The 12,450-nt window shown below is 35.8% G+C and overlaps 1 protein-coding gene across 4 annotated transcripts; it reads right to left on the bottom strand.

Moving 5' to 3' along the window:
• Positions 1 to 760: 760 nt before the first annotated feature.
• Positions 761 to 8,420, bottom strand: LOC141690080 (uncharacterized). Of its 4 annotated transcripts, none has more exons than XM_074494684.1 (8): positions 8,211 to 8,420; positions 6,779 to 7,697; positions 3,589 to 3,786; positions 2,975 to 3,040; positions 2,824 to 2,886; positions 2,682 to 2,735; positions 2,224 to 2,580; positions 761 to 1,193 (listed from the first exon to the last, which is right to left on the bottom strand). In XM_074494684.1, the coding sequence occupies exons 2-8, from the start codon at positions 7,683 to 7,685 to the stop codon at positions 973 to 975; spliced, it is 1,866 nt and encodes a 621-aa protein (XP_074350785.1). In that variant the 5' UTR covers positions 7,686 to 7,697; positions 8,211 to 8,420; the 3' UTR covers positions 761 to 972. The 4 variants fall into 4 exon arrangements, with proteins under 4 accessions (XP_074350785.1, XP_074350787.1, XP_074350786.1 ...); XM_074494686.1 differs by having other exon boundaries at positions 3,652 to 3,786; XM_074494685.1 differs by having other exon boundaries at positions 6,779 to 7,692.
• Positions 8,421 to 12,450: the final 4,030 nt, after the last annotated feature.

Raw genomic sequence — 12,450 nt, 5'->3', positions numbered from 1 at the left:
TTTCCGAGTCCTACTTATCACGGCAAACTTTCAGGTACTATTTCACGTGTCATTTCACCAACTGGTCTCCAAATCCTCAAAGGCGACAAAACTATAGAAAAGAAAAATAGTACAAAAAAATATCGTGTAAGAAGAAGTTTTCTACAATTTACACAAGTTGTTGCATTTTAATTTTATAGTCTGAAATATTAAACTCAATTTTTTTTAAGAACATGAACCTAAATTTATAAGCATAACTTTTCCAACTTTTTAATGTAATGTATTGTCTCAAACCCAAATTTCTAAGCATAAGTTTTCCAATTTTTTAATGTGATTTATTGTCTAAAATTTGTTTTATTTACTTTAATTTAATTAATTAATGAGTTCAATAATTTTACCTTCTAAAAATAACTAAACTAAAATAAGAGATGTCATATTTGAAATTTTTAATATCATATAGTATCTAATTTTTGTTTACTTCATTATCATTCGATGAGTTTATTAAATAATTCACAATAATTCTTAAAAAGTAAAAAAAATATTTTACATAAATTCATAAAAAAAATATTTTAAAGTGCCTTGGTGCGAAGCACGGACTCGTAATGGTTATAGTAATACGTACAAATGACAAACTTGGCACCAGAAGCAATATCACAGCAAGATAAACATAGAAACTTTGAACTGGATTCAACAGATTTTCCCAAGATCTTTGATTACCATGCCTAATAGACTGCTCTAACAGGACCTACTCAAGAAACAAAAGTTGTAACATACTACTGTATTAGCTCAATAAGTCCTTAAAATTTGAAATACCAAAAGTTAAATTTGAAATACCAAAAGTTAAGTAGCAACACCTGCTTGAGACATGTTAACTCTACACAGACCTCAGCCAATTGATAACATGCAATTTTCTGTTAATATTAACACCAAAAATATTTCCCGACCACAAACTACCGCAGATGATTTGTTTTTGCCCAAAAAAGGTTAGGTAAGCTAGTTCTCCCCAATGGCACACGGTATGCATGGAGGACTTTTGGATTGATCTTCAGGAGTGATTTTCTGTAAGCAATTATCATGAAATGTGTGGCCACAATTAAGAACAGCAACAGGAGGTGAAATCGGTGGCCGCTCTACAGGTCCTTCTGCTGAGAATATAAGATCCCTTCTGCATATCAAGCACTTGTCACCAGTTGGTTCAGGTTGTTCATCAATGCCTGTAAGAACTTCCAAGTGGTCAATGCTTGTGAGTTGTGATACACAAAATATGTAGAAGTACATGTGGTCAGTCAACAGCGGTCAGCGGATTTAGGTTGTTTTCTTTTGTTTCACAACAATTAAATTTATAATGCAAAAGCAAAAAAGGTAAAATCAACATAAAAGACGATAGAATCGAGCTAGCTGCAGAAGAAAGGTGACTAAAACTGGGTCAAATAACAGAAGCCCGTCTTAACTTTTCAAGCTTAAAGTCATAGCCGACAAATGCAAATATGTGGTCAGACCGAGTAAAACAATCAAGCAAAAGGAATTGAGAAGCTTGTGAATGTCAAAGTGCCTTGATGTGCATTAGAAAATGCACGGAAGTCGGAAGCTCAAGCTTGGAGAAATCCCTTCACAGGTACATATTGGAGAATAACCTATATGTGATACCAAAAAACAATCCTACAAATAATCTTTAAATAATTTTGCAGGATCAATATGACTAGTATGAGCAGGCTACCTATGCTAACACACTTTAGCTAGAAGCCCCTTCGGAATTCTTGGATCATATGGATTAAAAACAAGGTGAGTAAGGTTTTATAGGGGGGCCTTAATTGGATCATATATTATTCAATACTCCTTCCAAATCGTACGATTAAAGACAACCAAACAATTAATTAAACAGATAGGGGTGGAAGGATTTGAACCCACGACCCCTCCTAAACCGAGCTCTATTACAATCTTAAGTAACAAACTCATCTAAAACCTTTAAAACCATTACGTATTAGAAAAGGCCTTAAATGGATTATATTATTCAACAAACTTAATTCAAAAAAGACTGATATATTCATTTATTATGCTCCTAAAAAAATGACAGAAGGTAACTTGATGGAGAATAACAGAACAAAATGCCTACCATTTTTGTCACTATTAAATATGCTAATAAATGACAGTATATATCCTAGATCGCAACACCACATTTCTCTAGTTCTAATTTAATGCAGAATTTGAAGCATGTAAATGACAAACAGAAAGTTAGAAAAATACCTTGCCATTTTATATGAGGTAATGCAGACATCGAGGGATGGGTTGTAGTTGCTGTAGGGAGCAAAGCAGGAGCCTTCTGTAGTTTAAATGACACAGGAGGAGGAACTGGTTTCCCTGACACGGACGGAGGAACTGCCTTGTATGGCATGGAAGGAGGAATCGGTTTGCATGACGTCAAAGGAGGAATTGGTTTGTGTGATGTGGAAGGAGGAATAGTTGGATTATGTGTTAATTTCTTGTGATGAACCCAAGTAGCATCTACAGGATATTGCACTGCTCCCCTTTTAAGAGATGGTCTATTAAGAATTTCGTAATCCCGATGATCCTCATTGATCTTTGCAACTGGAAGATCTTGACCTATATGCGGATTGGTAATTGAATCACAAGATGCTCCAAGAAGTTTACCATTACCCAAGTGTATACAAGTTAAAGTACAAACATGCATAGATGCTACATACCAGTAGTAGACATGGGTCTCCAATTCTGAATAGGTAAGCAGCTTTGTGGTGGGCCTAATCTCAGGAAAACAAACATTAATATATGCAGCACAACGGGAAACCAAAGGAAAACCGAATATTCAGACAGTAATATCATACATACCATTTTCTGTTAAGGGTCCTCCATAATTTGCAGAAGGCAAAACAAGCTTACCTGGAGACTGACCTATATCAAATTAAAACAAAAAACTGTTGAGAGAAAGTAAATTACATCATTGCAAAAAAACCTTGGAGTTATTATAAATGAAAATTACCATATGCTGAAGAAACGTTACGATCTCGACAGACTGGTATGTCATTAAGAGACTTGTAGTACTTACCTGTAAAAAGATTTCACTATTACATTATTATGAATTCAAATCCAAACATGAGTTGTTTACACGAAAACAATATATCCAGCACAAAAAAAAGTCAACTGTTGCTTCAAAGTTTCTCTCTCAACACCCAAGTTCTCCAACTCCAAGACAGAAAAAGAACACATGCGATGTTTGAGTTATTCGCACATGTGATCTCACGTTCAAAAGAATCTCATCTTTGTATTGCACTATCAGAAAAATTTACATGTTCAGATGTATCCCTCAGCGTATAACACTTTGTAATCTTCAGCAACTAGTGAAAATTCCATTCTACAATTAAACTCGAAAAAAGTGCACAAGTACAGCTTGTCTCTACAACAAAGATGTGTACAGATATATTCTTGTTTGCATATCATAAAGAAGTTATCCCCTACCCAAGTACCCATATTCCCCAGGTAATAATACTAAAAAGTAACAAAAGAGCCATTAGAAGGAAATATACATGAAAAACAAATACTTAAACATGGCCACAAATTAGTCAAACTGTTTCCCAATTGTCGATATATTCTTACTAGCTGCTTGAACACCCCTATCAATTGGGATGGAAGATCCTTCAGGCGCCTGAGCATTGGTACCTTGAATCCCATGCCTCTTTGGAAATACAAAATGTGTATCTACAGCAGGTCTATTAATCTGGAACTTATTTATATCCGGTAATACATTTATCATAGCAGCATCATCGAGACTGCCCTCATGAACAACGGAGACCCCTGTTTAAAAAAATACTGAGGATTAGTGAATGTTCAAGCTAAGGGCTGCAAACAACTGTCTAGCATTTGACCACCAACTTCACTATGAGACTACTCATCAAGTATAAATTATGAGGCACAGATCCAAGTCAACCATGCTCAATAACCGAGAGCCGTCCAGGGACTGGATAGAGCATATTAGTAAACATTAGCATATTATACAAGTTAACAAAAAGATACAAGCAAGTACAAAACAAGTTCCATGCAACAATGGGCATTAATTCAAATCATTATCCCAACAAAATAGTCTTTATCTAAAATATTTTATTGCAGGACAAGGGTGGAAAGGAATACTTACCAATTCTCCGCATAACATATAAAAGATTTGAATTGTTTTTATGGTAAACTCATATAATTAAACTTCAAATAATAGTGATGATTACAATTATAAATATATATATTCAAATAAAAGAAACTAATCCTAATTGATAACCAATGCCTAATAATTATCTACTATTATATTTAATGAAGGGAATAAACACCTAATTTTTTAATAGTTAAAACTACCAACTAATTAACATCATCCAAAATAATTACCAAGTAAAACTTTAAATTCATGTTCCGCAAGATTCTCCTGGTAACTAAAAACTTGTCCATGAGTTTCATAAACACCAAGTGACGAGCAACATAAAAACTGCAATATTGTAGTCCATGAATAGAATGCAACAAAAAGTGAAAAACTTTGAAATTTTTGAATACTCGAGGATCTACTCCATCCAAATTATCTTGAATTTCGTTCCCACAAACAAAGTCATCATGATCTATCTTGGAGAGGCTCGATTACGCCATTATATCCAACTTAAATAGTTTTCTCCACTGCTTCAAATCTAGCAAAACATGTCATTAATTAAATCTGTTATCTTATTAATGATCTTGTATACTCAATCCAACTGCCAAATTAAATCATCGAGTCCTTATATAATATATACGTGGACGCAATAATGGAAGTAAATTCATTATAGCTTGACTATGTCTCTTGGCACAAAATAATATATCAGAAGCAATAATGCCAGAGTTCTTTGCGGTGACAGTTCTTACTATTAAACCATAAGAACCAAAAGACAAAGGATCTTCTTGAAAATATTTCAGAACTTTGAGGAACCTGGATGTAGTTGCCGAAATATAAAAGAACATGTGAAAAAAATATGGTGCCTGGCGACCCTCACATTAGCGATTGGGACAGAGGGCTGCAGCCCGGTGCCTTGCAGATGCTTGGCGCTGCTGATGGCTTTTGGGGGCTGCAAATGACAGCTTCTGGTGGTTGCTGGTGACAGGTTTTATGGTGGTTGTTCGCTGCTGCTGGTGCCTAATGATAGTGGTAATTTATAATAGTAGTTGGCAGTGTTTGGGAGGATCGAATAACTAAAATTTGGCTCTGAAACCCACTTGGATGTAGGAAAAGGGGTCTACGTTACCTATCTACTCAGATAATATGCCGAATGCATCACAAATCCGCAGACTTAGTATGAAATACTCATATAATTCAGCTCTAATGATAATACTTTTAAAACAATAGTAATACTAATACTAATAATACTAACAATAATAATGCTTACATTGGTATCAATAGACATTCTTCTAATACTTAGTGAAGTAAAAATCCCAAATAAAAGGAAAGTTATCCCAACTGATAACACTATCTAATAATTAGCTACACCTGTATTTAATAAAGGTAATAATCATGTAACTCTTTTTTTTTTGTCAGGATAATCATGTGAACTCTGATATACTAAATACTACTAATTAATTGCAAATAATTTAGCCCTATTAATATATACCGATTCATTAAAAATAAAATCTTTGATTATGTGTTCCGCATCACATAACTTTAAAAAAAAATTCCTTTCAATTATACTTGAATGCCCTCGGATTGTCACAACAATATAGTTTTGACCAGAAGGAAACCAAAATCTGTAGATGACATTAATCCCACATCACCAAGACATAAATACTACATGAATAAAAATAAAGTAAAGACTCATGCTAAGCATTATGACTGAGACAAGTTTTCTAAATCTAGTACAACCACACAAATCCCAGTGCCATAAATTTATCCCCATCTAATCAAAACCAGCATTAGCATTGATTGATCCTGGCTAGTCTGGTGGGAGCAACAGAAACATTAGCTTACTCCTTTTCCAAAAGACAACAACTTACATATCAAGCTTTGCATAGGCCTGCAACCATTAATCAGTCTAGACATCTTTTTACAACATTTTACCGAAATGAGTTTGATTTTGTTTTAGGAATATAGACACCTTCAACACTTCTTACCAACAATAGCCGAATGGGCATGGAAACATACTGCACTGACAACAAAATCTCACCAACCAAAATTCTATATGTAAAATTTTAATAATGATTCTCCAAACAATACAAAACTACAAGGAATTATTAACTGTAGGCACATAATCTTTCTTAATTGCTCCCCGAAGTGTTTTTGTAATTCTTTGAACATATTAGGATTCAGATGAATGAACTTAAACTTGACAAGCTTTGGAAATTTGGACAATCACACCTAGTAACATAGATATTAAAAACGAGGATCACGAAACAGTACATATAAGAATTGGAATACATGTCTAACACATGTTCAAGGTTTTATAAAAAATTATACAGGTAACAGGTCCTTACGACGCAACTTCTTACACATCGGTGTTTTATTAATAACAAAAAAACCTATCGATGGCAGTTACTAAAATCTTTTGGTCTTATGAACTACAACCTGGATAGTAATAATCGGCCTCTAAAGTATCTTGACTGATCAGAAAGAGTGCAAAATAATATGTCTGAGCACTTCATATATATCCTACCAATACTCTTCTCCAATTTATACTTAAATCAAGAAACTTGCCAGATTATTACCACGCTACTCATTATCAATCTATGTATACAATATTAGGATCTATTTTTTGCTATTATATGCAAGGAAGTAGGAAACTAAGAGAAATACCTGAATATCCATGCTGGACACCTCTTTGTTCAGTTCTAAGAAGACGAGGGTAAACAATAGATGACAACGAAAGGTTTTGGGAACTTTCTATATTACGTAACTGACGTGGAGCTATTCCAATAGCAGTGCCTGTACGGTTATGAGATTGTGATGCCAAAGTAATCACTCTGTTTTTCCCCGAAAGAGGGAGAGCAGTTGAGCTGCTGCTATATGCCGAAGAAGATGCAAGCTGATCACCTTGAATGGTATCATGTTTCGGATCCCTCTTACTTTCAGAATTTGGAATCCTGTTGTTGGGCATTGAAAGCATATTTTGTTGCATATAAAGTTCTGGTGATGTCTGTAGAATATGAAAAGGTCTTGAAATCAATCCATTACTAGAAGAGGCAGCCGGAGTGACTATGTTGGTTGAAGTCGTATCATATAGGTTACTTTCAGGTCCTAGGCTGAGAAATCTTCCATGGATCTTTAAACTACCAGTTTCATCCATGTTGGCTTTAGCATCCGTTGCAGGTTTTATTTGCGGGTATCTGTGGGAATGATGCGACAAAAATCTACCCCGTAGACTGGCAGAATGATTACTGCTCTCGGGCCTTGAAATTGTAGGAGTATTTGTATCCCCGCATTGCCTGTTCATTTGATAACCCGCTTGTGCACAGCTGGCCTCAGGATTCAGGAATCTACGAGCAGTGACACTGGAAAGTTCTTGTTTATTGGGGAGGTAAGAAAGGTTTGCATCCTCCCACGGTAAAGGATCAACTGGATGAGGCAACTGACAGAAAGACGTAAAATCTACTTGGCCATTGTAGTCATCACAACCAGAGAGCCCAAATTCGCTATTCTCAAATGTTAACGGGAAAGCAGAGACAGCCGGATTGCCCTTTTCGGTTAGTTTGTCACCCTGCATTGTTAATCTATACTAAAAAAATGAAATAAAATAAGCAACCATTCAGCTAAAACATGAGTAAGCAAGCACTTAAATAGAAAGAGTTTTAACAAAATTACTAGTAATATCCCCTAGATAAAGTTAGTGTGTGTAAAGCTAAATAATAAATAGAGATACCTATAAATTAAAAAAAAATGTACAATTTGGGGATAAAAAAACAAGAGGTATAGAAATGATCAAGTTATAAGTATTTCTTCAAAAATCCCAAAATCATGTAAATCAAGAAACGCATCAATCCATACTAAACGAACCGTAAGCATGAATCAAATCTAATTACAACAAAATTCAGAAAAAGGAAGTATAGAAAAGGGGAGAGAGACAGAGAGAGGGGGGCGGGAGAGAAAGGAGGGTCAGGATAGGGAGAGAAGGGGGTGGGGGAGAAAAGGAGGGTGGGGGGGAGAGAGAGAGAGACAGAGAGAGAGAGAGGGGGGGTTAGAAGAGAGAGAGGAGGGTGGGGGAGAGAGATAGAGGGGGGTAGGTCCGTACCAGTTACACAATGATCGAGTCGAGAGAAGGGGGGGGGGTTTGGGTTGTTTTGAGTTTGTGTGCTAGTAGTAGTTTAGTTGAGTTGCTGGCGCTTTGGGTTTTAAAGGGTTCGATGTGAGGGTCCACCAACACCGTACACGTCGGGCTTCAAACTAATCACGTGGCTCTTTCACTTTTCTTCTCATCTTCTTCTCATCGCTAACCAGGGAAACCAAAACACTTCAAAACCCGGTCTTCTTTATGCAAATATTTTCTTTTAATATTATATAATAATTTATATTTTAATTTAAATTACATTTTATTAGAATTTCTTGTATTATTTTGAAAAAGAAACAAATTTATTGTTTGATTATAAAAATAACATATTTTAATGGAAAACGTTAATTGGTTAGTTCATGGTAATTATAATATTTTATAATATCTTATTGAATTGAATTGTTCGTGATATTTTTGAAAATTGAGATTTTTCAGTTAGGAAAAATTAAAAAGGCTACGTGTTTTAGTTTGAGAAAAGGTAATTGATTTTATATACTAATTAAGATTAAAATATAAATGATTAATAATTACATTATTTTATTTATTTTATTTTATTAAAAAGAATTGCTCGTGATATTTTCGGATAAGAAAGTATTTTAGTAAGAAAAAATAAATAAACGTGTTTTAGTTATAAAAAATAATTATTTTATATAATAGTTAGGATTAATATACATTCAAAATAAATACGGCATTGATAATTAAGTAATTAAGCAAGGGTAATTGATATGAATTAAAAAATAACCTTCATGACATAACTAATATCGTATTAATTAGATTTGATTTGGTCCAATAAAGAGTCCCGAAATCCTAATTATATATTAACTTTGTAATTAATAATTGGGTTAATTAAACAGATCAATAAATATGTTCTAATAAGGAAGTATTCTACAAGAAGTAGTATCCAAGTAACCTAAATTCAGAATAAGTCTGATTCGTACTTTCTAGGACTCTAAAGTTCAATTAGAGTTGGAGACTTACCCACCAAGTTACCCAATTCTACCATAATTCAAAGACTGTCAAAGACTACCCTAATTCCTAGCCTCAAATTCAGAAGAACGTTTTGGAAAAAAAGCTCCATACGTCATCCCATCAAATAACGTTTTAGAGCGTAGCTCTAAACGTCACCAAGCTAAAAAGGCATTATAAGTCACGAGGCCATTTCCTAGAACGACGTTCTAGACCTAGTCCTCGATGGACATAAAAGGCACTACGTCCTTGGAGTGCCCTTGCCGCCATAGGCCAGAGGGCATCACCAAGAACTACTTTTTGATTAGATCCTTAGCATACAAGGTACGTATGCATCTTGTGAGAACAAATTTAAGCCACGAAACACAAGTGTAGTCATTAAAATTCGAAACTCATCAAATCCAAATATTAAATATGTGTAATAAATATATCTAAGTTTTTTATACATAATATTTGGCGCCGTTTATGGGAAGAAGACGGCAACCACGAGAGCACGAAAAAGCACCAGGAAACCACTTGTTGACATGCACATCGTCACATTCTTCAGTAAGATACCACCATAATCAAACCTCAATATTTGATGGACTAATCTCTCAGGGACAGAGATCACCGCTACCCAAGTGTTGATCCAAATAATGATCTTCAACCTCAAGGGATGCATAATCAAGGGAAGAATCCCCAACTGTAGAGGGCAAGCACTCAAATTCCACATGTTAATGATTGTGATTTCCTTAAGGATGAATGATCATCCACTTTATATGATGTATAAGTTTGAGTAGGTAAACTTTAACGTCGACTAAATGAGGAGTATGAACCTCACTATTTGTAAGCGTTGAACCCTATTCAAGGAAGGAGTTATGATTTCTCTTATCCCCATATAAAGGACAGTAATTGTTCATGTAAAGAGAAGATCTCCCCAAGAAGGGGACATCTGAGCAAGGAACCTATTGTCAAAGGGCGTTTTCAGCCCCGAGTACGTGAAGGGACGAATCCCCAAACCATAAGGAGAGGACCCGTGCTCATGGAGCACACACCTGAAAATTTCAATAAGATATGGAAACACGAAGTAGTAAAGATCCACGAACCACAACTCAAGTCATCACTTCCACCATTGAAGTATCAAAACTCTCAATCACAAAATCAGGAAGATGGTCCCGTAATAATGGGATTCTCTGTGACCCAAACGTTGATTCAGGGGACCGACCCCCGATATCAATGAGTATAAAATCAAGAGAAGAATCGCCAATTGTATTTCGGATGTTAACAATTATGTTTTCATTTGGGAGGAACGCTGACCCACCTGATTGGAGTAAACTTCGGAGTCGATCGCAATAAGGGTAAGAATCCTAGTATTTGTAGGGTTGAGCCCCATTCATAAAAGAGTCTGATATTTCTCTTGTCCCGATACCTAGGACAGTGATCATCCATCTGATAAGAAGACCGCGTCACAAAGGAGATGACCCAGCAAAGAGCACGTTGTCAAAATAAGTTATCAATCTCGAAGGTGCGAATAGACAATTCCTCAAACCATTGCAAAAATAATTCGAGCTCATGAGGGGCACATCAACAAGATTCAACAAGTTTGGAGATGCGTTAGTCAAAAACTCGATCTCAACATAATGGGACAAATCAAGATCCCCAAATTTTAAAGATAGAATCCTCAAGTTCAAGGGTCGGATCTCCAACTTCAGATAGTATTTGAGCCTTAGCTCTAGCATGCCTCAAGGGTCATAGTTTTCTACCAATGTTCTCCTTTTCACAAGCCATGGATGATCTAGGATATGAGTTCAAAGATTATAACCAAGGAAGTGAAATTTAACGTGGATCGTGCAAAGGCTATGAGCCCCTTTATATTCAAGGTTTCAAACCCATCAATGACCAAATCTATAATTAATTGGGCCCTTATACGAAGGATGATTAAATATCAAGTGATAGGGATGCCTCTCCAAGAACGTGACTCTTATGAAATGATAAACCGATGGAGGATGTCCCAAGCCACGAGGGCCTCAAGGACTGAAAGCTTAGAATGATGAAGTGAGGATTTCCTTCTCATAAAGCTCATGATTTAATAGAGGAAAAGAAACATAGATAGGAAACAACAAACACAACTACTTGCAAGAATTGGAAGGCCTGGAGTCTGAGGGTCGATTCCCCGATATAGTGGGTCTGAACGGTCTTCCACGAAGAAGAAAGATAGAAATTCCAAGGGTTGATCCCAATGATTTGATACCTCTTGAAGATCTGCATAATCCAACATATCACTCAACAAGAGATATTATGAATACCTATATTTCAAGGAAGGTGAAGGTACCCCCATCTGCGTGTATGATAGAGTCGGTAATTTGGCTAACCATGTGAGGAAGTTCACAGAATAGCTGATGCACGATTTTATATAGTGCATCCAGTTTTCTTAAACTCCAAGGGGCATGAATAATGATGGTGCAAGAGTGCATGAAAAGAGTTCTCCATCTCCCATGAATATAGAATGGGGATATAAGGAATCCTTATACGACCTAGGCTGATTCAAAGAAAGGCCTTGATGACCACAAACTTGGATGATAAAATGTCAAGGATCGCCCAGTAAGGAGCCTTGGATGTTAATTTTAAGTTATCATTGGCCAAAACCCATTTGAAAAGCATACAAAAGTTGCAAGAGTGGGAAAGAAAGTATGAATAAACAACATGAAAAAGAACTGGGCCTCTAGTAGAAGGCGATGAAGGTAACAATTAGAAGCAAAAGGAGGATCAAGAGTTTGATGCTAGGATAGGTATCCCTGAAAGAGACTCTGACTCTCCCCCGAGAAAGAACAATCAAGAACCGAAGTTCATAAAGTATGTATGTTTTAATGCTCCAAGAAACAGAATCTTGATGAAAAGATGGTCAATGGTCGAAGCCACTATGCACCAACCCTGAAAAGAGAAATAAGAATTCATATTCAAGATTTCACGAAAAGAACGCTGACAATTGCCATCATCTAAGGAATAAAATTGAGTTCCCGATCCGGAGAGGAATACCAAACACTCACCAAGATTGTGAAGGAAGTAATAGAAAGAGAGATTATGAAGAATAAGATGGGAGATCAAGATATTCTAGGAAAATATGCAGCCTAGATTGCCGGTTACCGATATGATCTTTAGAAGACTAATGACATATGGGACTTCAAAAAACTCAATGAAATCTTGTGCCCGAAAGGTAGTACACCATAATGAGCGACAGTGAAAGTTGCCACCAATTTTG

This window comes from Apium graveolens, chromosome 10, assembly GCF_009905375.1.
Source record: "Apium graveolens cultivar Ventura chromosome 10, ASM990537v1, whole genome shotgun sequence".
Lineage (NCBI taxonomy): Eukaryota > Viridiplantae > Streptophyta > Magnoliopsida > Apiales > Apiaceae > Apium > Apium graveolens.
This window is presented reverse-complemented; position numbering and strand designations above follow the sequence as displayed.

Bases quoted from the DNA above. Each gene is read 5' to 3' on its own strand.
- LOC141690080 (XM_074494684.1), bottom strand. From the start codon at position 7,685: ATGCAGGGTGACAAACTAACCGAAAAGGGCAATCCGGCTGTCTCTGCT. The intron at 3,787-6,778 runs GTATTTCTCTTA...TTTTTTAAACAG, and splicing joins TGTCCAGCATGGATATTCAG to GGGTCTCCGTTGTTCATGAG. The intron at 3,041-3,588 runs GTAAGAATATAT...ATCTTTTTACAG, and splicing joins TAGGGGTGTTCAAGCAGCTA to GTAAGTACTACAAGTCTCTT.